General features: G+C 40.2%; 1 protein-coding gene across 3 annotated transcripts in view; it reads right to left on the bottom strand.

Moving 5' to 3' along the window:
• LOC23687474 (zinc finger CCCH domain-containing protein 13) overlaps positions 1–18758 on the bottom strand; it is a 39309-nt gene extending 20551 nt beyond the window's left edge. The window contains exons 1-5 of one of the 3 annotated variants that reach the window (XM_021853312.1): positions 18450–18758; positions 15730–16405; positions 2895–6727; positions 2434–2705; positions 2182–2368 (exon numbers count right to left, since the gene is read on the bottom strand). In XM_021853312.1, the coding sequence (XP_021709004.1) occupies positions 2182–2368; positions 2434–2705; positions 2895–6727; positions 15730–16135 (4698 nt within the window). In that variant the 5' untranslated portion in view covers positions 16136–16405; positions 18450–18758. Of the gene's footprint in view, positions 1–2181; positions 2369–2433; positions 6728–15729; positions 16406–18449 lie in introns of all 3 variants that reach the window. The other 2 variants (XM_021853310.1, XM_021853311.1) reach the window with 2 other exon arrangements.
• Between the last annotated feature and the right edge of the window lie 6981 nt (positions 18759–25739).

The following is a 25739-nucleotide window of genomic DNA, read 5'->3' as shown; positions in this document are numbered from 1 at the left end:
GATTATTTTTTTACTGCATAGTCATTTTTATGCACCTTTACAAGTGGAACACTTTGCTAGAAAATACGTTGAATAAGTATCGCAATTTAGTACTAGTATAACATGGTCTGTTTACTATGTATTATGTATCTTTAATAAATAATCCACTAGAATTTATTTATTTATTTCATGGTTAATTCAACGGACTACATATGGTCTAATTGAATGATCTTAAAACTAATGGAATTACTTCAAAACAAGAGCAAGCGACGACATAACAGAAACAAACAGATAATTTTCAACATAATTGGGTTATAACATCTTACTAATTCTTCCAACATGAATGAACACCTAGCTTCACAAAATATAGCCAAAAAGTCTAAAAACAAAAACAACGTGATTATGGATGGAACACACTTCTACCAAATATATCATCTTATTCAGGTTCCCAGATATTATATTCGTTGTAGAATTCTCTGTAGCAAACTCCAACGGGTCAAGTAGAGCGACGCATAGCAATATTCCTGAATTCTGCTTCAATTCCAATTTTGAACGAAACATACGGCAATGTGGAAACGTCCTTCCAGTCAGCGACAAGTTTCTTCACTATAACATTTTTCGATCCGATAGCAGTTGACACCATCCTAAGCATTTGATTTTCGCTCACAGTATTCCTCAATCGAGTGAAGAATAGCCAAACTTTGTCCCGAGGTACAGATGAAATTGAGGAACCATCATTAGAGCACTTCGAGCCATGCATCAATTTTCTGTTTGACTTCGGGGAAGATCGAGCCAAAGGAGGACTATCATTGATCGATGTTGTAGTAGCAGTGCGATCACTCTGGTCGGCAATAGTGCGTTGGATGATAGCGATTTCCTTTTTCAGCTCCAGTATATCGTTCGCAAGTACCATATTCATCGACTGATTGTCTTCGGGGGCGAAATTCGACCGCTTTGAGAGCAATGATTTGTCATTCCGTATTTGACTCATCAGGCTGGTACAGCTTACGCACAACCACCAAATACAACGATTTCGTTTGAAGCTCAATACATCGGCATCTGTTAATTTGACGCACTCTGCATGATAGGCATCAGTGCAAAAGCCTTGGCATATTGTATACGTTTGTCCATCAGCAACAGCAGTGTTACACTTCGAGCAGATCGTATCATTTTTTGTTTCCATCTCGTGCTTTATCGATGAATGTTGAGATGCAGCGCAAAACAATGGAGGCGAGCAGAGGCACAATTCCACGATATTTTTACCGGCTTGGAAATACTACAGATAACAATTTCTGCGACTATCGACGAACTTAACGGATGAAGACGAATACTTTGCGTAATAACATACACAAACCAGAAATAAAACAAACGAATTTCACGAAATTCAGGGAAAAACGGTAGCGATCGAGCAAAGCCGCAACAATTGCGCTTACGTACACACAACGCGCAATTTCAAGCAAAGCTAATACAATTTCCTTTCCAATAAGTACTTTTCACCACTAACCCTTCTCTATACTGTTTTAAATAAAAATCATTCGATTGAATGAGGTGGCTCATACTGCCCCGTAGGGTGGCTCATATGGTTGGTGACCACGTAGAAAAACATGGTTTTCCAAAAAGTTCCGGAAATAATTTGCAAGTTGATGTTAACATTAATTATCGACGTAACATGGAAGATAACATTTTATAGTATACAAGTTACTTGCATTAAAAGCATAATTTTTGCTGTTTTTCTATGTATTCCATGACGTTTTCCTTAGCAGGCCCATATTGCCCCGATCATCCCTATTTCTTTTAGCATAGGTACATAGAGAAATCGCTTAAACATTTTTTAGACTAATCCTTAAGTGAATGTCCAAGAGCATTGGTTTCGGAGCTTTTCTAAGAATATCTTACAGAATAATTTATTAGAACTTCTTAAAAAAAATTGAATCGAGGAATCTGTGAAAAAATCCTGAAGAAACAGTGAAATGGTTTTATATAAATCTCTAATTATTCAAGAATTTACACCAGGATTCAGCGCCGGACAAAAATAAGGAAAAAAGTTACTCTAAAGACCATTTGACTTAAAGGCTTGAGAGACTGTCCATTGGAAATGAGAACTTGCATTCAAATAGTGACCTAGTCTTTAAAATGCAATCATGTACCAGCCCTGGTATGTGGAAAACTGCAAATCAAACGAAATGTACTCATCGCACTTACCGGTAGCTTCAGCCGATCGATCAACCGCTTCCTTCCGGTGGCCTTCAATGTTCGTTTCCGGCGCAATTTTTTGCGCGTTTTGGAGGCGGCAATCTTGGCAGGGGACCGGAGCGCTTCGGCACCAGATGATGAGGATTCGTCGCCAGGAGCCACACCGTCGGCAAACAGAACCTTTTTCCTGGCAACGCTGAAGAAAGAAATGATCGCATTAATGACACAATTCAATTGAAGAACAGTTGAAATAGCACTCACCATGAACCGGTTTTCGTTCGCAGTATGCTCCGATCGTAGTTCCGATTCAACGAGGAAACCAAATCTTGATGTTTGATGGCCGCAAATTCTTCATCTGACGAGGACGCATTGGCCACCGAGGCCGTTTCGGACAGTAGACGTTTGACCTCCATTTTGAGTTTCTCCTTGCGCATCTTTTTCTCCATGCGCTTCTTCTCCCGTTCGGTGCGTATTTTCTTTTTCAATTCGAGCCTTCGTTCATGACGGATTTTCAACTCTTCGGCGGTTAGGATCTTGGGAGTTACAAGGATAAAAGAAGCAGGCGGCGGTATAGTAATGGGAGCAATCGAGGGGGACGGTTGGACAGGGAAGTTTTGAAGTTGGACCACGGGAGGTTCGACGGGAGTTGGCGGTGGAGTTACTTTGATCGAATGAACTGGAGGCGGGACGATAGCAGGAACAATCTCCAACACATTACCTACCTGTTTGACGTGGGTTTTGGCCGGATCCACCGGCAGTGATGTCGGCGGCGGAGGTGGGATGCTGGGATTATGAAGATACATGTCGTTTTGGTATAGATTGACATGCGAGGGAATTGGCTGTGGCGGAATAGGAGGATGTGGTCCTCGTTGCCAGTTTTGCGGAGGTCCACGTGGACCAGGACAGAATTGAGGACGCGGCCCTTGACCGTATGCGTATCCGGGTGGACCAGATGGTCCGGGAGGGATATTATGATGGTATTCTTGGGGATAACCTGATTGGTAGTGTTGTTGAGGAGGAGGATGCACTATTTGGGAGTTGATCGATCCAGCGAATTGAGGTGGATATTGTTGATGTGGGTGAAGCGGGGGCGGTTGTTGGCGTGTGTCATGATTAATAGTTTGAATTGGTTGATAATCGCCATAGCTTTCAGGTGGAGGTTGTTGAGATGTAGTTTCAATCCTTTTCGGTACTTCAGTGCCATTGATTCCTAACACAATATTAATTCTATCGTCCAATGGTATCCTCTTGGGTGAATCTCCACCTTCTGGTCCTTCGAGAACCATATCCTGAGGATCGTAGAATCCATAATTTTTGGAGTAAACGTTGTTATAGGCGGAGCTTTCACTGTAAGCTGTAATTTTCCGTTTCTGGTTTTCCAACTCAGCATCACTAATAGTCGAATCGGCAATGCTTTTCTTGTATCCCGCCACCGGCGATTGGTCTTTGGGAGAGGTGAAGGTTCCGGAACTGGTGACCACATCGATTTGATTCTCCGTCGGCGGTTTTTCCTTGGGAGAAGGAGGCCGCTGGTAATAAGGAGATCTGGAACGTCTCCATTCGCGTTCGGTTGACGATCTTCGAGGACTTCTTTCAGCTGGTGGGCTGGGCGGCCTTCGTACAAGTTTAGGACTGAGACTCCTGGATCTGGAACGCGTTCGTCGTCGTCGAGGCGGGGGAGGCGGAGGGGGACTTCTCAATCTGCGTGACGGCGGAGACCGCGCCAGATGACTTCTTTCCCTTCGACGTTCTCGTTCTCTGTCTTGCGAGATACGCTTCCTGATTGGACTTCGATCCTTTGATTTGCTCCTTCGATCTTTCGAACGCCGTTTCTTGGGTGGTGTACTTCTATCCCGGGCACGATTGGGAGAACGATCCTTGGTTTTTCGCTCCCGAGAACGTTTCGAATCACGGCGTTCTTCTTTGTGTCGACTTTTTTCTTTAGGGACAGGCGGCGGTTTGGAATGGTCCTCTTTTTTCGCCTCTTTTGCTGGTGTTTCTTCTTCATCTTCCGGTCCCAACAAGGCAGTTGTCATCGCGGGAATCACTTTGTTCTTATTTTGTAGTTTTAGTTTGAATGGCGATTCACGTTCCAGCGTTAATGGCTTAATAGCACTAGTAATGGATTCCTGACTGCTGATCGGTTCTACTAACGAATCATCTCGGATGCTATAGATTTTGGGAGGTGTCGTTAATGGGATGGATGGCGTTTTTATCTTCGGCAATAGATGATCCGGTAAGACTAGCGTAGGGAGTTTTGGAGGTGTCACTTCTGGTGCAACAGGAATTACAACCGGGGGTGCGAGTTCAATTGCAGTGTTGCTTTCGTTGTCGTCAGGCTCTACAAGTTCACTGGCTAATTTTTCAATGTCTTCAAATGAAACAATGGGTTTGACGGGTGTTTTCTTCCTTCTCTTCACAAGCACCACCTTCTTTTTCTTTTTGACTTTTACGTTCTCTTCGCCAGAACTTTCAGTTGATGATTCAGACGAACTGGAGCTCGAGCTTGAAGAAGAACTTGACGAGCTCGAGTCGGAACTAGAACTTGAGCTCTCTGAAGTAGTGGTTGTGCTTGTAGACGTGCTTGAAGAAGCCCTTCGTTCAGCGGATTTCTTTTTCCCATCTGCTGCATCATCGACTTCTGCTTTTGAAGCAATTTCTGGTGCAACTTCCTTCGATGGATCCAACAGTTGAATGAAGTTTTCGTATTCGCTAGCAAGTTTTTCCGGAACAGCATCTCCTGCAATCGCTGTCTTCTTACTCTCAACAACATTAGCAGTGTTTTCCAACGATTCCGTTTTTTGTTCCATCTGGGATTTTATGGTTTGCAATTTGCTTTGTATGTCCAGCAAATCATCCAGCGGAATAATCTGCTCGTGAATACTTTTTGGAGCCAGCCTCAAACGCTTGCTGTCTCCTTCCGTTGTTGTAGACATACTTTCTTCTTTCGCAGGGGCGGCTTCAATCGATGTTTTACTGATGGTTACTATCGGGCTACTGAACTCGTCATTTTCCCAATTAGAAGCATAATCATCGGTATCCGGAGAATCGGTTTCCTTACGATTGCGATCCTCTAGATCCGGTTTTTCAATGGTGCTCAGAGATAAACTTGGTTTGCTGTCGCTACTCAAATCTTTCAGGAATGAACAGCTGAATTTGGGCCGCGCAGATGATACCGGATCTTTCTGCTCTACATTGTCAACCTTATCGGGAGGTACCTCTTTCTCCTCCACTGTTTCTGGTGGTACCGCTTCTGGTGTGTTTTCAGCAGCAGAAACTTGTTTATCTTTGTCTTTCTCTTCATCTGTTAAAGGCTCCTGTTTGACGATACTGTAATCGATATCGATTTTTTGGAACTGCAATTCATCCCTCTCGTCTAGCTTTTCCAATTTAATCCGCTTGATAATTTGCTCTTCCTCTTCCAACAAGTCTTCTCCGTCTTCTGGCAGTGAAACATCCATCTCCGTATCCGTGGTATCTTTCGCGGGAACTTCCTCTGGCTTCTTTGCTTTGTGTTTTTTCTTCTTTGCTTCAGATGAGGATCTCTTCCGTTTTTTATCCGCTTTACGTTTTTCTTTAGACTTTTTCTTATGGGAAGAGCCATCCTTTATTTTTTTTGAAATGCTTTTTTCTTTGTCCTTGCCTTTGCTTTTATTTTTTTCAACTACACTTTTCTTTTTCTTGGACTTTTCCGCTAACCCTTTGGGTTTCTTTTTGGGCGTTTCCTCATTTTCCGACGAGTTGGTGTCATCATCGTAAGCCTGTAGTGCTGCAATTGCCGGAGTTATCGGAGCTGGGCGAACGGGTGCCTTGGGGAAAACCTTTTGTCGCCATGTTATTATGGGGAGACTGATCGTGTGCTTGATCGAGGATAGAGCTACAGGCGATCTTTCGTTACGCTTCTGTATGGATGTGTCAATGGAACTGTTTCGAGCACCAAAACGACCGGATGGGTCTTGGCTTCCACTTGAGATGCTTTCCTTGGATCTCACGTCCAACGACCGATCTCTCGAACCAAACCGACGGGATTTGCTTCGATCCTCGGAAATCTGGCGTGACATGCTCTTTTTGCGATCCAGATTACGATTTTTCTCGACTGACGGAGTGACGCCTCTTTTCTTCTTATCACGTTCCTTCGATCGTGATTTTCGGCTACGGTTGGATTTGGATCGATCTTCGCTATCTTTTCTTACATCCGATTTGCTTCGCAACGAATCTGACTTCGACTCGTCGCGTTTTTTGCGATCGTCCTTTGAACGACTACGACTTCTACGGTCTTTCCGCTTATCAAGCTCTTTCCTATCTTTGTCTTTCCTATCTTTAGAATGACCTTTTTCATTATCTTTCTGTTTGACTTTTTTAGAATTTTCCTTTTCTTTATCTTTAGTCTTATCCTTTTCTTTTTCTTTTGCCTTGTCCCTATCCTTGCTGTGGTCTTTTTCGCGATCTTTGCCTTTGCTGATTTTAGATCGTTCCGAATCCTTTGAATCAGACTTTCGTTCAGTTTTGTCTCTGATAGGCGACTTGTGAGACTTTTCTGATTTTGATGAAGATTCTGAAAAAAAAAAAGAAAATATATATCAATGTGTTCATTAGGGTATTATTGCTAAATCTTCTCGTCATCCGCTCAAACGTTGGGGATAATTCGAACAGTTTTTGATAATGAATATCACAAATAACAAAGAAAAAAATAACATGAGAATGGTCATCAGCAGGATATTTCATAATGTTAATCACTGACTTCACGATATCAGGAGGATATTGGGTTAGTAGGATAAGGTACACATGTTGGAGTCATCTTTGACTGGTGATACGATCCATGGTATACTAATGGATCCAAATATTAATTTAAATATTTTAGATTGGAATGCTTCTTCTCTGAATGATAAAGAGGACGAGCTGTTTAATTTTCTTACAGCAAATAACGTGCATATAGCAGTTATTACTGAAACGTATTTGAAACCTGGATCTAAACTGCAAGTTGCAATCATCATTCATAGGCGTATAAAACATCAACTGTTTTCGTCATTTGAAACTAAAGTTTTTTAAAACTTTAGGTGTTTCAGTTGAAACACAGCTTGGTAAATATACTTTCATAGCTGCCTATTTGCCTTTTCAATGCTCTGGACAGCAAGTTAATTTGCTCCAAACTGACTTGCGAAAATTGACTGGCAATAAGTCAAATTTTTTTGTCATTGGGAAATATTAATCGACCCAATAGTTTGAAGTAACTAAACTAAACATTTGAACACATAATTAACTTCTCTTCCGGAATATGGTGCACTGATGGTCCTTGTCGATTTGTAGCCCCAAAAATATGTTTTTTATTTTAATGAAATACGTTTTAAATACGTCGTTAAGGTGAAGATGAATCGAAGCCAAACCTCAAATTTTCTAGAGCTGGAGAAGCAAACATCCGTTTGAGCTAAAAACTTAATCGATTGGTCACCACCAGCGAGTGACCAATCGATTAATTTTTCAGCTCAAATGGATGTTTGGTTCTCCAGATCCGTGCTCTTGAAAATTTGAGGTTTGACTGCACCCAGGAATGAGCGCAACGTCGAAACATCAGTCGGTGCGGGTATTCTCGTTTTTTTTTGTGTTGTATTCAGTTGGAGCTGCCTGACAGCTTACCTTGTCAAGGCTGAACCCTCGGTCTGGCTTTTGCCAAGTTTCCCATCTACCAGGACCAATACTCAGACGGACTAGGCTTTGGTGCCCACATGAACTCTGTTTTTTTTCATTAATGTTGTGACGTGATAGTTTTTGAAAAATATCCATATTCCCTTGCTTCTAAGAAAAGGAAGCATTGTGAAAATTAGCTGCTCCATCAGAATTTGTTTGAAATAGTAGTGTAGTAGTGTCATTTCTTATACTGTCAAGTCGAAATGGTTTTGAATGTTTTCATTTAAGTGCTATTCTGATTACTCCTGTCTTTTACGTAAGATTAGAGGCTTAAATGTCAATTGTCGTGAAGTCTTGACAAAATTAGGCTGTTTAGTAGTAGTTCTAAATTGACGCTTATATTGAGCTGTTCGGTAATCCAATCCGCATGATTATTAAATTAATTAACTCATTACGCGTGGTAAAGATATTTTTTCTTGCAACGCGTAATAAAAACCATATTAAAATAAGATTGTCGCCACTTATTTCTATATTCCCTACGTCGTACATGATAACGATGTGTCTAGCTAGCTAATAGTAAGAGTGGCTGCGGAACATTCTGGTTAGCAAAAGGCAAACTGATCGTCGCGAATAGTATTAATGTCCACTTCGAATAGATTAATTATTTGAAATGGGTATCAATTCTATCATTGACGCAGAATGTCCGTTGGATCACATCCGAGATATTAGTGCGTCTATGCCATATAAATTATGACGCGGCTTTAAGCAAAAAAATGCCAAAATGTGATACCACCACTACAGGTTACGCCTTTGGTTTTCATTAGAAATCCTTTATAAGAGAGATTCGCGGAAGCTGACATTTCTGTCAAAGTGTGAGCCAATCGAGCAGCGAGAGCTGTCAAAGTGTGAGCCAAACGAACATGCGTTATGTTTGTTTTGAACTTTTCTTGAAGAGTAATGTAATCCGCTTGAAATTATTTCGGTAAAACTAATGTTACATGAAGCAAAAAAATGAAATATTTTTCTTTTTTTGATTTTTTGTCAATGCGATTTTGAGTTTTTGATTTTTTCGGCTGTTTATTAGTTTTGATATGTAGCTTAAAAATCTATAACGAAACAAAATACACTTTATAGCAATGAGGAAGTCATGTCCGTGTTACAATATTATTCTCGACGCCGAGAAAAATCAGCACTGCTGGTCTGTTGCCAAATAATTCCATTTTACTTCCACTTATCTCTCTATAAAGGATCACTAGTTTTCATCATATGGGCTAATGGTGTTAGAAACTAAGCAATCATTGAATTATAGATCGTATTAGTAGTAAGCCATGAATTATTTTCAAATAAATAATGTTCATTAGTTGCCCGAACCTCGCCTGAGTAAGACGTACTTTATCAGGTTATTGGCCCAGAACAGTTTCCATAGAAACGGCGTTGTTTGGCGGAGGATTTTTTTTTTTCAATCTTGAAAATTTTGAAGACTTTCGTGAAGAATGATGGTGCCGTAGGTGCTCAAGATCAAGTCGTTGGAGATGGAAGACGTCCCGGTGCGCAAGCTGGCGGAACGAGATTACCCGGAGGTATGGTTTCGTTGCAAGCAAGAGAAGTGCTTCGTGGATCGGAAAAATCACAATTCTTGGGCGTTTTGCACCAAGATGGTCCTCATCAAGGAGCGGCCCTGGTGTGCCGTGAAGCAGCGTAATGAAGGAGATCCGGAAGTAAGTGAGGAATTGTCAGAACAAGCTCTGGCAACCATCTGCCTGAATATCGATCGGAGCATTTACGGGCTGTTGCAGAATGCGAAAACTGCTAAAGAAGCGTGGGACAACTTGCGTAACACGTTCGAGGACAGCGGTTCTACCCGCAGGATTGGTCTTCTTCGTAAGTTGACGGGCATTCGACTGGTAGGTGCCGAGAGGGACGATGATGTCATTTGCCAGTCTCCACAGGAGTACGTGAACGAAATTATGCTCACGTGTAACCAGCTGGCGGAAGTCGGCTTCAAGGTGGACGACATTTGGATGTGCAGTTTGCTGCTGAAAGGTTTGCCGAAGAAGTACGATCCAATGATTTTGGGTCTGGAGTCATCCGGAGTGGCACTGACAGCGGACATGGTCAAGGCTAAGATCATGCAGGAGTTGAAGGTCACGGGCGGTTCAAAAGCGTCCGAAAACAATAATACGTTTTTCAGCAAACAAAACGCATCGAAGAAGCAAGTCGAGAAGTCTGGCGTGAAGTGTTTCCGTTGTAGGAAGCTGGGACACTTTGCGTCGGTATGCCAGAAGGAAACGAGCGAGAAGAAGAAAGAGAAGCGTGATACTCAAAAAGGGCATGCGGCATTCTTTGCTGCACGTGCAGTGCAGTCATCTGAGCGGAACGACAGCGATTGGTTTTTTGATTCTGGTGCAACCGCACACTTGTGCCGGGACAAAAATATGCTGGAAAATCCGTTTAATGTGTCGACGAGGATCAACGTGGCCAACAATGCAGAGGTGGCCGTTGTGGCGAAAGGATCGGTGAAGCTGGAGGCAGATTGCGGTGAAGCGACAGTGGACCTCACGATGAGCGATGTTCTTTGCGTCCCTGATTTGGCGATTAATCTACTTTCCGTAAGCAAGGAGGTGGTGTTTGCGAAGGAGGAGTGCAAAGTTGTCAACCCCGACAACAAGTTAGTTGCGATTGGCCTTGAAGTGAATGGCCTCTACAAGCTATCCGAAGTGAAGAAGCCCATTGCGAATTTGGTTCAGGACGACAAGTACGAGATGTGGCATCGGCGTATGGGGCATCTGTCCGCCGGTGGAATGAAGCGATTGAAGGAGATGGTAACCGGACTGGAATATGATGTGGAAACCTCGGAGAGATGCATACCGTGCATTCAAGGCAAGCATTGTCGTCAACCGTTCAAGGCGAAGGGGCACCGAGAAGACCGAGTATTGGAACTGGTCCACTCGGACTTGTGCGGCCCTATGGAAACCAAGTCGATTGGAGGCAGCCGTTACTTTCTGACCTTCAGCAACGACGCTAGTCGAAAAACCGTCGTTTATTTTCTGAAGTCTAAAACGGAAGTGCTCGAGGCGTTGCAAGAATATAAGGCTATTGCGGAGAACCGAACTGGAGAACGGATCAAGCGAATACGGACAGACAATGGCAAAGAGTATGTCAACCGAAATTTCCGAAATTTTTTGCGAAAGGAAGGAATCCAGCACGAGACGTCTGCTCCCTACAACCCGGAGCAAAATGGATTGGCAGAGAGGATGAATCGGACTTTGGTCGAGAGAGCGAGGAGTATGCTGTCCGATGCGGATCTGGATAACAGTTTTTGGGCAGAAGCAGTCGCAGTTGCATCGCATGTGGTCAATCGTTCGCCGACAAAGGGACTATCGGTAACCCCGGAGGAAAAGTTTTCTGGCAAACGGCCGGATGTATCGCATCTTCGCATATTCGGAACCAATGTGATGGTGCATGAACTGAAGGAGAAGCGGAAGAAATGGGACAAGAAGTCTGAAGCGTGTATTTTCGTTGGCTACAGCGAAGGCTCCAAGGCGTACAGGGTGTACAACAAGGTGAGCAAGAAAGTGTTTGTCAGCAGGGATGTGATATTCCTTGATGAATGCCAATCGAAGCGCAACAACACGATAGATGAGCCAGAAGACAACGTGGAAGGGAGTGAGTTGATTATCCAGAGGGATCCAATGGAGGCTGACGATGCATCCGATGGCGCTGCAAATGAGGAGAATCGGATGGACGAATCGATCTACAGCGATGCAGATTCGATTATCGATGAGGAGCAACAACCTTCCGTGCTCCCTCCACAATCAGAGGACCCACAATTGTTGGTAAGGCGCAGTGCGAGGGAGCACGTTACCCCAGGCAAGTATCGTGATTATATCATGAGCTGTAATATTTTTCCTGATAGCGTTTCCCAACCCGAGCAGATAAATTATGTTGACACGGGGATCGAACCACAGACATTTCGTGAGGCCATTACCGGGCATGACAGCGACAGATGGAAGGGAGCGATGGTGGCGGAATTCGAGGCCCTGGCGGTGAACGAAACCTGGAATCTGGTCGACCTGCCGAGCGGGAGGAAACCCTTACAATGCAAGTGGGTCTACAAGGTGAAGACGAACCTGGATGGAACTGTGGAGCGATACAAAGCCCGTTTGGTGATAAAGGGTTTTTTCCAGGTGAAAGGCGTCGACTACAACGAAACGTTTTCACCTGTAGTTCGTTATGCTACCATTCGGTACCTAATGTCGTTGGCTGCCAAGATGAACCTCCAAATCCATCAGCTTGATGCGGTGACGGCGTTTTTGCAAGGAGATCTAGGTGATGAAGCCATTTACATGGTACAGCCAGAAGGATTCGTCGATCCAAATTCATACAGGAAAGTTTGTCGGCTGCGTAAAGCACTCTATGGCCTCAAGTAAGCCAGTAGGGTGTGGAACCAAAAATTGGACGCTGAGTTGAAACGGATAGGACTGAAGCGATCATCCTACGATACGTGCGTGTACTTCAAAGTTGAAGGTGGTATGATTTTGATTGTAGCCGTATACGTGGATGACATGTTGGTGTTTTCCAACAACCAGCGTTGGGTGGATAGGCTGAAGAAGGACCTGATGGCCAAATTTCAAATGAAGGACATCGGTTTGGCCAGCAAAATTCTTGGAATGCGAGTGATCAGAGACGATAGCCGAGTGATGCTCGATCAAGAGAGCTACATCAACGATTTGCTGCAGCGATTCAATGTTGCCAATTGCAATGTCGTGGCGAATCCTGCTGATCCAAACCAGAAGCTAACGAAGGAGACGTGTCCAAACACCGATGAGGAACGAACGCTGATGGAGAGCGTGCCATACCGAGAACTGGTGGGAAGTCTGTAGTACTTGGCGCAGTCGACTAGATCGGACATTAGTTTCGCGGTCAACATGGTAAGCCAGTTCTGCCAAAATCCAAGAAAGGCACTTTGGACAGCAGCGAAACGAATACTATTTGAAAGGTACGAAGTCGATGAAACTAACGTATTCGAAGGAGTTGGCAGAAGCATTCGTCGGCTACAGTGACGCGGACTGTGGAAACGATCCCGATACTCGTCGTTCGATCACTGGCTATGTTTTCAAGCAAGCAGGTGGTGCGATTTCGTGGAGTTGTCGGAAGAAAGCCACAGTTGCTTTGTCCACAATGGAGGCGGAGTATATGGCTGTTTCAGCGGCGACCCAAGAAGCCCTGTGGTGGCGTGGACTACGTGAAGAGCTCCAAGGGATATCCGAAGCTGTTCAAATCCGTTGCGATAATCTCAGCGCTGTGCATATGGCGAAGAAAGAGGTCGGATATTCAACCCGCAGCAAGCATATTGATATCCGACACCATTTCGTGCGAGAGAAATTGGCGCAGAACATCATCGAACTTGAGCACGTTGGAACAGGTGAGCAAATCGCGGATGCTCTTACCAAGGCGATTCCAGTAGCGAAGCTTGAAGGAGTGATGAAGACCCTTGGAATTCTGTAATTCAAGATCAAGGGGGAATGTTAGAAATTAAGTAATCATTGAATTATAGATCGTATTAGTAGTAATCCATGAATTATTTTCAAATAAATAATGTTCATTAGTTGCCCGAACCTCGTTCAACAGCTTGGGTTGCTTTAGTCTTATAAATAACTGAGTTCACAATGTTTTACTACTCTTGTAACACATACCAAATATATGTAAGCGAAGTACCATCAGTGCACCAGATTCCGCTCATTTAAGGGAAGTTATGTGTTCAAATGCTTATTATAAAATAACTATTGTGTCGATCAATACTATATTTTATTTAGTATTGATAATTAGAAAAAAGAATTTGTAAAACTTCCATAACAAATTATTTAATTGCATTTGTTACTGCATCTAAGTGTTCCTATTTTCGCTCACGGTAGGCAGATTTCGTGATGAACTTACTAAAAATGCATTATTTCGAATTTCGTTATTTATCCAGATATTTTTTTATGGTCAAACCATAGCTACTACTGCAATAAAGAAGGCTTTAAACTAAATTCGACATTTCTTTAAAATTTTGTTTATTTTTTTGCATGAGCGGTTATTGGAACTAACAAAAATACCTAGTGATCCAATAACCGCTCACGAGGTCTTGTGTTTTCAATATAAAGAATTATTTTATTAAATGAAAATAATGTCAGACTACTTCATTTGAATGTTGATAATATTGCTAGAATATATCCGTGCGAAAAATGTTTATTTTTGACACGAAAAATCAATGTTTACACTAGTGAGCGGAAATAGGGGCATGAGCGGATACTGGTGCACTGATGGTAGCATACTTGATTTGGTGCAATCAAATAGTTGATTTCTTCACTTTTGTCTAAGGGACGCAGCACTGTGCGCCGCCGGCAGCGGACCTGCTGCACGGTTTGAATTACCTTCGAGCTAAACAACATATTGATATTGAAGGGACCATCAAGATAGAGAGAGATTGAGACGTAGAACTAATTTTTAATGAAAACTAGATTGGAAATCACTCCATTATCAGGAAAAAGAAAGTCATTTTGTCTTCGCAAATCGTTTTGAATCCTTAAAATTTAGTCTTGTATCCTTTAATAATATGCATATCGAAATACGGAGTGAAAATCGGGAACGAGAATCACATCGAGATAAAGAGAGTGAAAATGTATGCAGTATGAAGGGACCAAACAAATCATCGGCATAGGGAGAGATACCGAGATGTGGAGAGTGGACTGTATTTACATACGAAAATTGTTTGTATGATTGATAAAGCTAATATCAATTGCATATAATTTATCCGGCTAGCTTCATATGGGTGCCATATAGCTTTCACTGTCGACGTTAGCTCAGTGTAGAATAGATAATAGCAATTGAAAATGTGATGAAAAATATTTACAAGAACTAATGAGCTGAGGATTGGCCCTTTTGAATAGTTACGCGAGAAATATGTGATTTCAAGCGTGTGCTAGAATAAGGACTTGAGTCGCATGATCGATTTCTCTTTATCGATCCTCTCTTCTGTGAGTAAAGGTGACAAGATTCAAGTTTGTTACCATTTTTTCTCTTTGGACCGCTTGGCAATCTTACGTCCTGAAGTAAAAACATGCTGAAAAACTAGCATCTTGTCTTGTCACCTTTTTTCACAAAACATAGGATACATGAAGAGAAATCGATCATGCGACTCAAGCCCTTATTCTAGCACACGCTTGATTTTAATGTACCAGTGGAGAAATTGCCCTTTGGGAACGTCCATAAATGACGTAGCATTTTTTGGCAGATATCCGACACCCTCCTCCCCTAACGTAGCCTATTTTTTATACATAATGCCAGTCACAAATTTCACATCGTACAACAAATATGATAAGGATCCGGAACCTATTCTTTGCACTTATATTCACTACGGCAGTTTTTTGAGCTACTGAGAATAAGAATAGTAAGAAGCACTTTAAAACGACGCATATTGTGATCAAATTCACAATACCTATGCGTCGTTTTAAAGTGCTGCTTATTGCAAAGTTTCAGACAATTTGGCCATTTGGCATGGGGGTGCCAGTGTGAATCATTGAAGTGCCCAAATAGCTGTGCTATTGGAGCTACCTCCACTAAGGGAGTGTAAAAATAATAAAAAAAAATAATAATAAAAATAATAGGTCTCGTAATCAATATTTCATTTCTGTCAAGAACACTAAAATACACGAACCTTTCACGCAAACCTGTAATGGCCTGCTCAATTAATTTTAGCAGCGATGGTGATATTTACCTCATATATGGGAATAGAATCGACGCTCTGTTTAATTTTAAATTGCTGCAAATATTGTACATGAGATGCGAAATCTTTTCCAACAACATGAGTATTGATTTACCAACATAACTTTTTCAACTTGACCTCAACAATGAGAAGCTAATGAACACTACACATAGAAATCTACTCACTTTCAGATCGTTTCCCTTCATCCACGACGGTTTCCGGCTTCTTGAACGGTGTTTTCTCGCCTATCTCTCCGACGGCAGACTTTGCCCCCTTGGGGGAGGAAGCACCGTCCTTGTCGTTCGAGTTCTGTTCGCCATTTTTGTCTGCTTCCGAGGGGACGACACCTTGCTGCTGTTCGTCCTTCGTCGTTTCTGGTTGCTTAGGAACCTCCTCTGTAGTGGTGGCGGCCGCTTCTTCCAATGTAGGTTTTTCCGGCACGGTTTCCGAGGGAACCAGTCTCTCCGGTGTTGGCAAATCCTCACCACCCGGACCGAATTTCATAATCTCGTTGGGTGTCAAATCGGTCGTCGGCAGAGGCGGAGTGCAGGATGCCTCCCTAGTATTGGAAGAATCTTCGTCGAAATCCATGACTGCTGGCTGGTTCACTGCACTTTCAAAATGGGAACCACAAAACGGTCAACACACGGCACAGATCAAAAGTTATGTTTCCGCGAACGTAAACGCACAAAAAGCACAATGTTATAAGCACAAAAATTGCTCCACGATGGCCTCCATTGTTGTTTTCTACGTCTGTCACTAGCAGCCTTTAGGATGGTACGGAAAAAAGTGGAGTTTTCTTGCCTTCCCTTTTGGTTCGTTCCGGAGAGTTGCACCTGGCAGTGGTGCCAGCGTTGCTGCCTGAAAATAGTAAAACGTTTTTTTAAAGCTATTTCATTCATTTACAATACATTTAGCTGGAACTATTACTAAATAAAAAATGTACAAACTAGGTTGGAGTAGTTTGTACATTTTTTATTGTCAGACTACAACAAATTATCAGGCTTATCAACATTAGGATAAAATTATGCCCTGAGGAAACAAAATATATGCGAGACAAGCGATTTCCTTATGGAATGACGTAAAAGTATTTTGTTTTTCAATTCGAGAATCTCAACAACTTTCATAACATACTTAGAGAATAATAAGAAGTAATATTGCTAAATAAGAGGTAATACATATTGCTACCGCTTCTGCTCCATAAGCAGATGGTCATGGGTTCAATCCCAGGCCCGTCCTTCGTACTTTGTAGTTGTATCTTTCACTTGCTTTTGTCTTCTATCTTCCACTTTTAATCTATCACACCTAAACTATTGGTTCATAGCAATCACTAGAACCAGAGACAAACAACAAACCGTTTCCCTACGCTTCCATTCTTCCATCAAGGCACTCTGTTAACCAAAGCAAGACCTCTCTGACATAAAATTGCCTCACTCCCAATACTCATACCCTCCTGCATAAACTGGCGTAGCTGCAAGGATATATCCGATCTACTGTTCCTCCCCTTCCCCTTATAGGGCGATATTCAAAACTGGAAAGGCAATTCGTGATCTAACGCAAAACTAAAATGCCAAGGTGGCGCTGTTCTAGAATGGTTATTAGTGCATCCCAGTCGAAGTTACAAATGATAACGGTGGAAGAAAAATCACCACAATCATTAAACTGATAAGATTCTGGCAATTTATAGCACAGGGAACCTTAGATATTCATTTGAATTTGCAAAACTTTCGCCGCCAATAGATGGCTTTTTTCAGTGCTAGTAAAAACAAAATCCTGAAACAAAGTAACCACCATGGAAGATGAACTTAACACAAAAATAATGTATTCTCATTACGCTTCATTTTTAATAACTACTTTTTCGATCCAGTTTCCTAATTGCTAGTAATTTACGTTCTTCGTTATGACGTTCCATGCGTTTTGACAGGTCTCGGTTACCATTCTTTCATTTCAAACAAGTGGGTCAATTTGATAACAAGATACTTTCATATGAAGAATCATATATATCAATAGGGTAACGACTGTTTATTTTGTTCTTAACGCTAGCAGTTGGCGCCAGCGGCAAAAAGTACAGACAACAATGTTAGCTTACATGGTGTATTCCACTCTCTGATCGCGCTACGCTGGATTCTCAAATTTCTCAAACTTCCAACACAAGCGCATGGAAGAATGGTAGTCGAGAACTGTCAAAACGAATGGAAAAACGTAAATTACTTGCAATTAGGATACTGGATCAAAAAAGTAGTGATTAGAAATCAAGTGTAATGTGAATACATAATTTTTTGAGTTTAGTTCTTCTTCCGAGGTACTTTCTTTGCTACTGGATTTCTTTTTTACTACCACTGAAAAAGAGCCATCTATTGCCTTTTTGAGCTTTGAAAATCGCCATATAATGGAATTCTTAAGGGCCCTTATGTTTCCAGAGCATTACTTTTTAAATTTGAAAAGAGAGAGATATTCATAAGACCTCTAATGATCGCGACAAGAATTATACATTATGAATATCGGAACTTTGGGGGTTTATTCATATATTTCATGACGAAATTGACCATTTGACACCCACCAGCGCTTTTAATATGAATGTTTTACAAATTTTGTATGAGCCGTAATATCATGACGACACTCCCTTCAGCGTTATGAAATTTGTGAATGAACCCTTGACTATTTTAAGAAACTTATGAAGAAAAGAAAATCAGTCAAGAAATCAAGTTTTTTGTGATATGGACCAACCAGAGGACTTAGCCTGTCAAATACGATAATCCAAAGGGGAAAAAATAAATCAAGTTACAAGCGCTCTTTTATGAATTTGGAACGTAATGTTTGACTCAAAACTCTAAAACAAAAATACAACAGTTAAAAATTTAATTACTAGCAACTCTCCCAAAAAACACATCCAAACAAAACAAACCTTATGTGTGTCAATACGAATGCACCGCAAAGCACACTAACACTATTATACACTGCACTATCTCATGGCTGAGCTGCCGCACTTATGTAGAATGAAAAGTCCAATAATTTATCTCCATATTTACCTATGTTCACCAATAAAACCACACAATTTCACCAAAATCACACGACTGGCTGTAACCTCTATCAATATTCATCGTAAAATCACACTTCTAAAACATTTTTCACGCCGAAAATAGAGATTTTAGCTTTCCGTCTGCGTTCAGCACACCGCAATGAAAAATTCGGAAAATTTTCTTGCCACACTCACACAAGCGCACCGAATGCGCGGAGGAAAGAAGAGAAGCAAAAACAAAAAAGACAGTGACAGCTTCGTGGAAGTGCTCCCAGTACGAGTCGGTAAAGCAGACCAAGTGGTTGCGTCAGATGAGAGCTAGATGGCGTTTTTTAAGGACAAACTACTGTGATCCAGGGTGGGTGTACGGCTGTCAACTACACAGCAAAAAAAGTTGTTGAATATTACATCAAAACCGCTGCAACCAAGTCGTTCCATCGATCGTGTAATATTACACAGCCCGACGTATTCGTGAGCGATTGGTGTAATAAATGCGACCGATGTAATTTTTCCTATGTAATTATTACATCGATGCGATGTAATATGAGAGCTATGTAATCTAAGCAATTTGAGAGAAAACAGCAATAACAAATTCTGCTCAATGGTTGCTTATTTTATTCTTATTCGTGATAAGTTATTATTCATGATTCAAACCGAGCTTCACCCATGCAGTTTGGGTTATAGAGTATTATAATTTTGGAATTGATAAAAGCAATTTAATCAACCATTCACGAGAATTTGATGGGAAAGATATGAAATATGTTTCAAACACAAAAGTATATCAATACGGAGTCATTTGAGTCATCAATTATTTCCTATTGCAGCATTTATTATACAATTTTTGCAGAATAATTCACATTATGGAGCATAATGGACGCTTCAAACAGTGAATCCAAGGGACCGCAATGGACCCTTCCAGGTAACATGCAAGCACAGACAAACAGACGTAACACTTAGAACAAATTTCTTTAAAATCCATCGCCCAGTTTACACCATCATCATCTGGTGAGCATGTTGCACGAAGTACTGTGTCGTGCAACAAGATCTGCAGATGGCGGTAGTGTGAAACGTCAAACACGAAGGAAAACGATGCGCGCGCCTCTGGTTGTGAAATTTGTAACACAACGATTTTGAAATGATCGTTAAATGTGTGGTCGATGGAAATTTCGTCAGTGTTACGTCTGTTTGTCTGTGATGCAAGTATAAGGCACTCCAGGGTGTGTTGATTTCCTCGGCAAACGGTAGAATGATTCACAGGACCCATACATGGTTTACGTACCGATCTGAGAAAAAAGAAAAGAAAATCTCGAAAACTTATTCATACAGACTCAAGTCAAAAAAGTATACAAACTTACTTTATCGATCCTACGTGTTAAGCAGGCGGAAATCTATACGTACCGGTCTGTACCAACTCAACTTTTCACTTTTAGAACGTTTAATTTCCGGATTTACAAAACGACGAAAGTAACATTTTCAACTTTCGCAACCTAACCACTACTTTCGCCGCCCCGCTGTATGGAGAGACAAAGTGACTTAACCACGAATCAAAACAAAACACTACTTGAGCAGATTTTCACTGGTAGAAAAACGTCGAAAGTAACTGAATGAAACGGCTTATCATTTTCTTATAATTATTTTTGTGGGAAATAATAGAAACTACCTAGTTTTTGAACGTGAGCTGAGTGTATGCAAAATTTGAGCGAAGTACACGGCAAAAAAATGTTAAAAAGGTGATTCATTTTAAAACAGTTTTAGAAGATAGATTTTGATTTTTCCTATTTAATTTTCTCAAAACCGTATAAAAGTTACTTACGTCGATTTGAAAAAGTAATCGAGAAATATTGAGTTTTTTTATACATGTCTACACTGCAAAAATTGTATTAATTTTCTATAAGTGTATCGACACATGTTTATACATAACTTTCTCACACATTTATTTTATAGAGATAAGATTCATTTTGATATTGTTATTTTCATTTTCATTTTCATTTTGCAGCGTTTTGTGGGGCATTGAGAGCGCAAGTCAGTCGAAAGCCGGGGAAGGGATATGTAATGGCCGTAATGCGGACCGCTTGAACACCATCGAAAAGGAAAGGACGGGTTGGGGTAGGGTAAAGGGAATTGGATAAGACTTGACACAATAATGCGATTAAAGCTAAGTATGCTGTTCCGCTAAAGAAAAGTAAAAATTTCTGTTCAAGAAATGGTCAAGAAATTTCCTACAGTGAGCTCCATTTGAATTGACATTTCTTTTCAACTGCGTACTGCGATCAAAGAAAAATGCTTTTCTTGAGGATTTCTTGCATGAAATTTTACACGCATCGAGATAGGCTATTACCACAGACAAACAGACGTAACACTGACGAAATTTCCATCGACCACTCATTTAACGATCATTTCAAATCCGTTATGTTACAAATCTCACAACCAGAGGCGCGCGCATCGTTTTAATTTGCGTTTGACGTTTCACACTACCGCCATCTGCCGGTCTTGTTGCACGAAACACCTTTTCGTGCTACATGCTCACCAGATGATGATGGTGTAAAATGGGCGATGGATTTTGAAGAAATTTGTTCTAAGTGTTACGTCTGTTCCCAAGGAACAATTGGTAGCTTTTAAAATACTTACGTGTTTAACACAAGCTGCATAGCAGCAACCATTGCTGAACAAATTTTTAGTTGAATCATTAATTGAATAAAATTAATTTCCGCTTATAAAAAAGCTGTTATTTCACATGAAGTTTGTGTTTTGAGTAAAAGCTGAATAAACCTCCGAAAATGCTTTTAAAGTAGTTTTTGTTCTACAACACATAAGAAGTTTAACAATTGACTGATTAAAAGCTTCTATAGGTTGTAGCCATAATTTTAGTAGATTATTGAACATTTGATTAACAATAAATCGTACAAAAGTTTCAGAGTCTCATACTTAAAATGTTGACCAGCATGATTAGTAAAACTTAAAAACAATGCGAATAACAATATTCGAGTATGCTTTTATTCAAGCAAAACATATTATGTCTTTTTTATGTTATTTTCAAATGTTTCAAATGTTTTTCAAATCAAGTCTAAGACATGTAGGTGACTATGGATCAACGAGGGTAAAGTTCGAATCACATTAGATTAAAATGATCATAAGTAATTTAAATTTTCCAAATGTAGTGATTATCATCTGCGACGTTATTGATATCGGAAAAAGTTACTTACCATAAATTTTGATGATAATTGATTTTGATGAAATATTATAAATGATAATTAAAGTACAAATAATAATTTAACAATAATTACATGAAAGTGGTAACCCAACTTACAGTCCAGAGTCACGAATAAACATACATATTTAGTTATTGTTGAATAACGGTGACAGTTGAAAAAAATGCACTACAATTTAAGTCAATATTCAACATTTTTCATTGAAATGAATAATAGTAGAATCAACACTTATTAAACTTTTCCAAAGAATCTCTGTCGACTTGTCAAGATTGTTTTACTAATGAGTTGAACAAGTTATTTTTCCTTCTATTAAAGAGCCAATATTCTACCAAACAAATATAATTGGGTAAACAGATGTACAGGAGACGAACTAACGTTTTGGTTGCTTCGCGCTTCAGCTGTTTCCATGCTTAACATGAACACGATTAAACGCTGAATAGGTATTTTATAAAATCCTAATACAACATAGATATATCATCCGAGCAGTTAATCCGAAGAAGTCCAAAATAACGATTACTAAGCACATTGTTCAGCAACAAATAAGCCTTAGAAAGAAGTCAAACTATAGCCAAATTTTCGAAAAATGGTCAAAATATCTAAAAATTGCGTTGTATTCATAATGTATTGGAAAGTTCAATTTACTAATATTATTATTATTTATCTCTATTTGAGTGGCCTTTTACCCTTGGCGAATTCGTCACTAGCTTACTAATATATAAAAACATATTGGATACAATCATAACGTGCTCAATACAATTATTCAATTACGTTTAGAAAATATTTTGAATCAGTCTTCTGATATAGGATTATTTTGAAAAACAAAAAGAGCACGTTTAACATACAAATGATTGAAATATATTTTGTATATCTATAATGCTTAATAGATAGAAAAAATACGACAAATGATTAAAATATTAACCTAATGAAAAATATAATATATGAAATTAATGAATTTTAGTATACTTAAATCACAGACAAACAGACGTAACACTGACGAAATTTCCATCGACCACTCATTTAACAATCATTTCAAATTCGCTATGTTACAAATCTCACACCCAGAGGCGCGCGCATCGTTTTAATTTGCGTTTGACGTTTCACACTACCGCCATCTGCCGGTCTTGTTGCACGAAACACCTTTTTGTGTAACATGCTCCCCAGATGATGATGGTGTAAACTGGGCGATGGATTTTGAAGAAATTTGGTCTAAGTGTTACGTCTGTTTGTCTGTGCTTAAATGATCAATTGAATTAAAGTTTTAACAAGTTAAAACTTATTATGAAATTCAATTAATCATTTCAGTCTGTTTTTACTTTATGAATAAACTTTATTTTTGGCCAGCATTAGCGTTAGCGTAGTTATGAATAAACTTTATTTTTGGCCAGCATTGTCATAAAATTTCTCACCGTGCGCTAAAAATAGCCGACTGAATTCAGCTTACATCAGTACTGAACAGCAGCAGAAATAATGCGCTTGTTCAGTTGTTGATCAGCATAGCACGTGTTGTTTAGACATTGTTGAAAAGAAGCGCATGCATGATCAATATTCAGCTACAAGCGGTTTATATTGAGCACTGGAAGGCTGATATATGAATTCAAGGATGGCGTAGATGGCAAGGTATACCGCTGACGATGGGAAGGTCTCGAGTTTGAATCCAGTATCCAGGTAATTATTAAAAGTGGTTATTAATTCATGATAAAAGTATACACTGCATTTGAAGTACAGTGTTAAGCGATTTTTGGTTATTTATTTGTTTTCAATTAATTTTGTGGCAGTTGAATAAAAGCTGAGATAAATGCTTATAAAGTGATTTTGAAGTTGTAGAACAAAGTAAATATACAATGACACGCTTCAAAACTTCTCCAAATTTGTGTGAACAACGCCTGAACAAAGGCTTCACATGGAAATAATTAAAATGTTGTTAAACATTATGCTGAATTTTAACTGCAATAATGTTGTTTATTAGATTAGCGTTGTTAAATCAACAGTCCTTATTGTTGAGTGTAATGTCCAATTCGAGCGCCCCTCGTATCGAGACAACTTTTATGTTTGATGGATACACCACGTTCATGTGTGTGTTTTCGATTATTGATGTTTATGTTATGTTGAGAATGTAAATAAAGTGATCATTCGTTCGTGTACAGTTGGAAAGTACGCCGGTGTTTTATTTCTTCTCCGGTCCGCGAATTGCTTCTCGTCCGCCGTTTGTTGTTGTCCGCTGTGTGGTGCTTCCAACAGGTTATGGGTCCAGGTATGGACGAGAAGGTGAAAATTGCCGCGTTTGATGGTTCCGGCTTCCACAACTGGAAGTTCCGGATGGAGACCATCCTCGATACGTTCGATCTGCTGGATTGTGTGAACCGGGAAATTGCTGAGATCGAAGAATTGCGAGTGATGGCTGGTGATACTGCGGTAGTGAAATCCGAGAAGAAAAGTAAAATGGTCGAACGAAGTGCCGCGGAAAAGAAGTGTAAGGCAATGATCATTTCAGCCATTGCGGACAGTCAACTCGAACTGGTCAAAGATTGTGCGACCCCGAAGCGAATTTGGGATACGCTGAGGGCTGTATTTGAGCGTCGCGGTGTTGCCGGGCAATTGTTCGTCAGAAAGCAGCTACTCACATTGAAGTATGTGGAGGGAGCTGGTGTTAGTTTGCCGGAACACTTATTGCAGTTTGACCGTTTAATTCGGGAGTTGAAGGAAAGTGGCGCGGCAGTTGAGGACTCCGATGCAATTTGCCATTTGTTATTAACATTGCCTTCGTCGTTTGATTCGGTTGTTACCGCGATCGAGACGCTTCCCGGTGGTGTAACGATGAGCTTTGTGAAGAAGCGATTACTACGAGATTTCCTGTAAGAAGAACTGAACGAGCGATTTGTAGAGAAAAAGATGTGTTTGAAGAATTAAGTTTCGATCTGTGTTTGATGAAAAAAAAATGATTTGTATAAGACGATGAATGTAATGAACTTTTGTAGTTGAAAGTTGTCGATGTTCAAAGTGTTTTTTTTTTTGGATGACTATTTCAAGATGGATCTGTGATAACAACTGTGATACTCGGTTTTCGATTTGAGGGGGAGTGTTGAGTGTAATGTCCAATTCGAGCGCCCCTCGTATCGAGACAACTTTTATGTTTGATGGATACACCACGTTCATGTGTGTGTTTTCGATTATTGATGTTTATGTTATGTTGAGAATGTAAATAAAGTGATCATTCGTTCGTGTACAGTTGGAAAGTACGCCGGTGTTTTATTTCTTCTCCGGTCCGCGAATTGCTTCTCGTCCGCCGTTTGTTGTTGTCCGCTGTGTGGTGCTTCCAACACTTATTAGGCTAAGTGAAACCTGAATAAACATCATTACAATACATGATTACAATCACTAAATGATAAGTAGCCTAATGATTTCGCCAGATTTGCTTGAACAATGTGTGCGTAGCAGCTGCAAAGTAATATAATAAAGCAACTATTCAGTATGTAGTTGTGAGAAATTGCTTAAGAAATGATTATAAAATAGGCAAATGTTTCTTGGGTTTGTCTGTGCTATTACTTTTCTGTTGAAGTGCATACTTCGCTTAATGCTGCAAAATGTAAATGTGCTGGTAGCAACTAAATTTGAGTTTTGGAATTTGATTTGCTTATTAAAATTTTAAATAGACTGGCAATTGTACACGTTAGGAAGAATGAGCTGATCGTTTTTCATAAATTTTATAAATAACAAAATATGAGAGTGATGCCGCGGGCTGCTCCTAAGATGCTTTAGGAGTTTTTGATAATGGATGAACATTACTGTAAAGAACGCAATTCAACAGAACTGATTTAAATAAAGATATTTGATATTATTAGTTTATTTGTATGTGTGATTCAGGAGTTAATAATAAAGAATTGTAACTTACTCTTGATGATAATACTTCTCTGACCAGGATTATCATATTTTTAGCACCCTTTTCGAAGCTATTCTCTCCAGTTATCCA

This window comes from Aedes aegypti, chromosome 3 (assembly GCF_002204515.2).
Source record: "Aedes aegypti strain LVP_AGWG chromosome 3, AaegL5.0 Primary Assembly, whole genome shotgun sequence".
NCBI classification, from domain to species: domain Eukaryota; kingdom Metazoa; phylum Arthropoda; class Insecta; order Diptera; family Culicidae; genus Aedes; species Aedes aegypti.
Note: the sequence above shows the minus strand (reverse complement) of the source record. Positions and strands in the feature narration are given on the sequence as shown.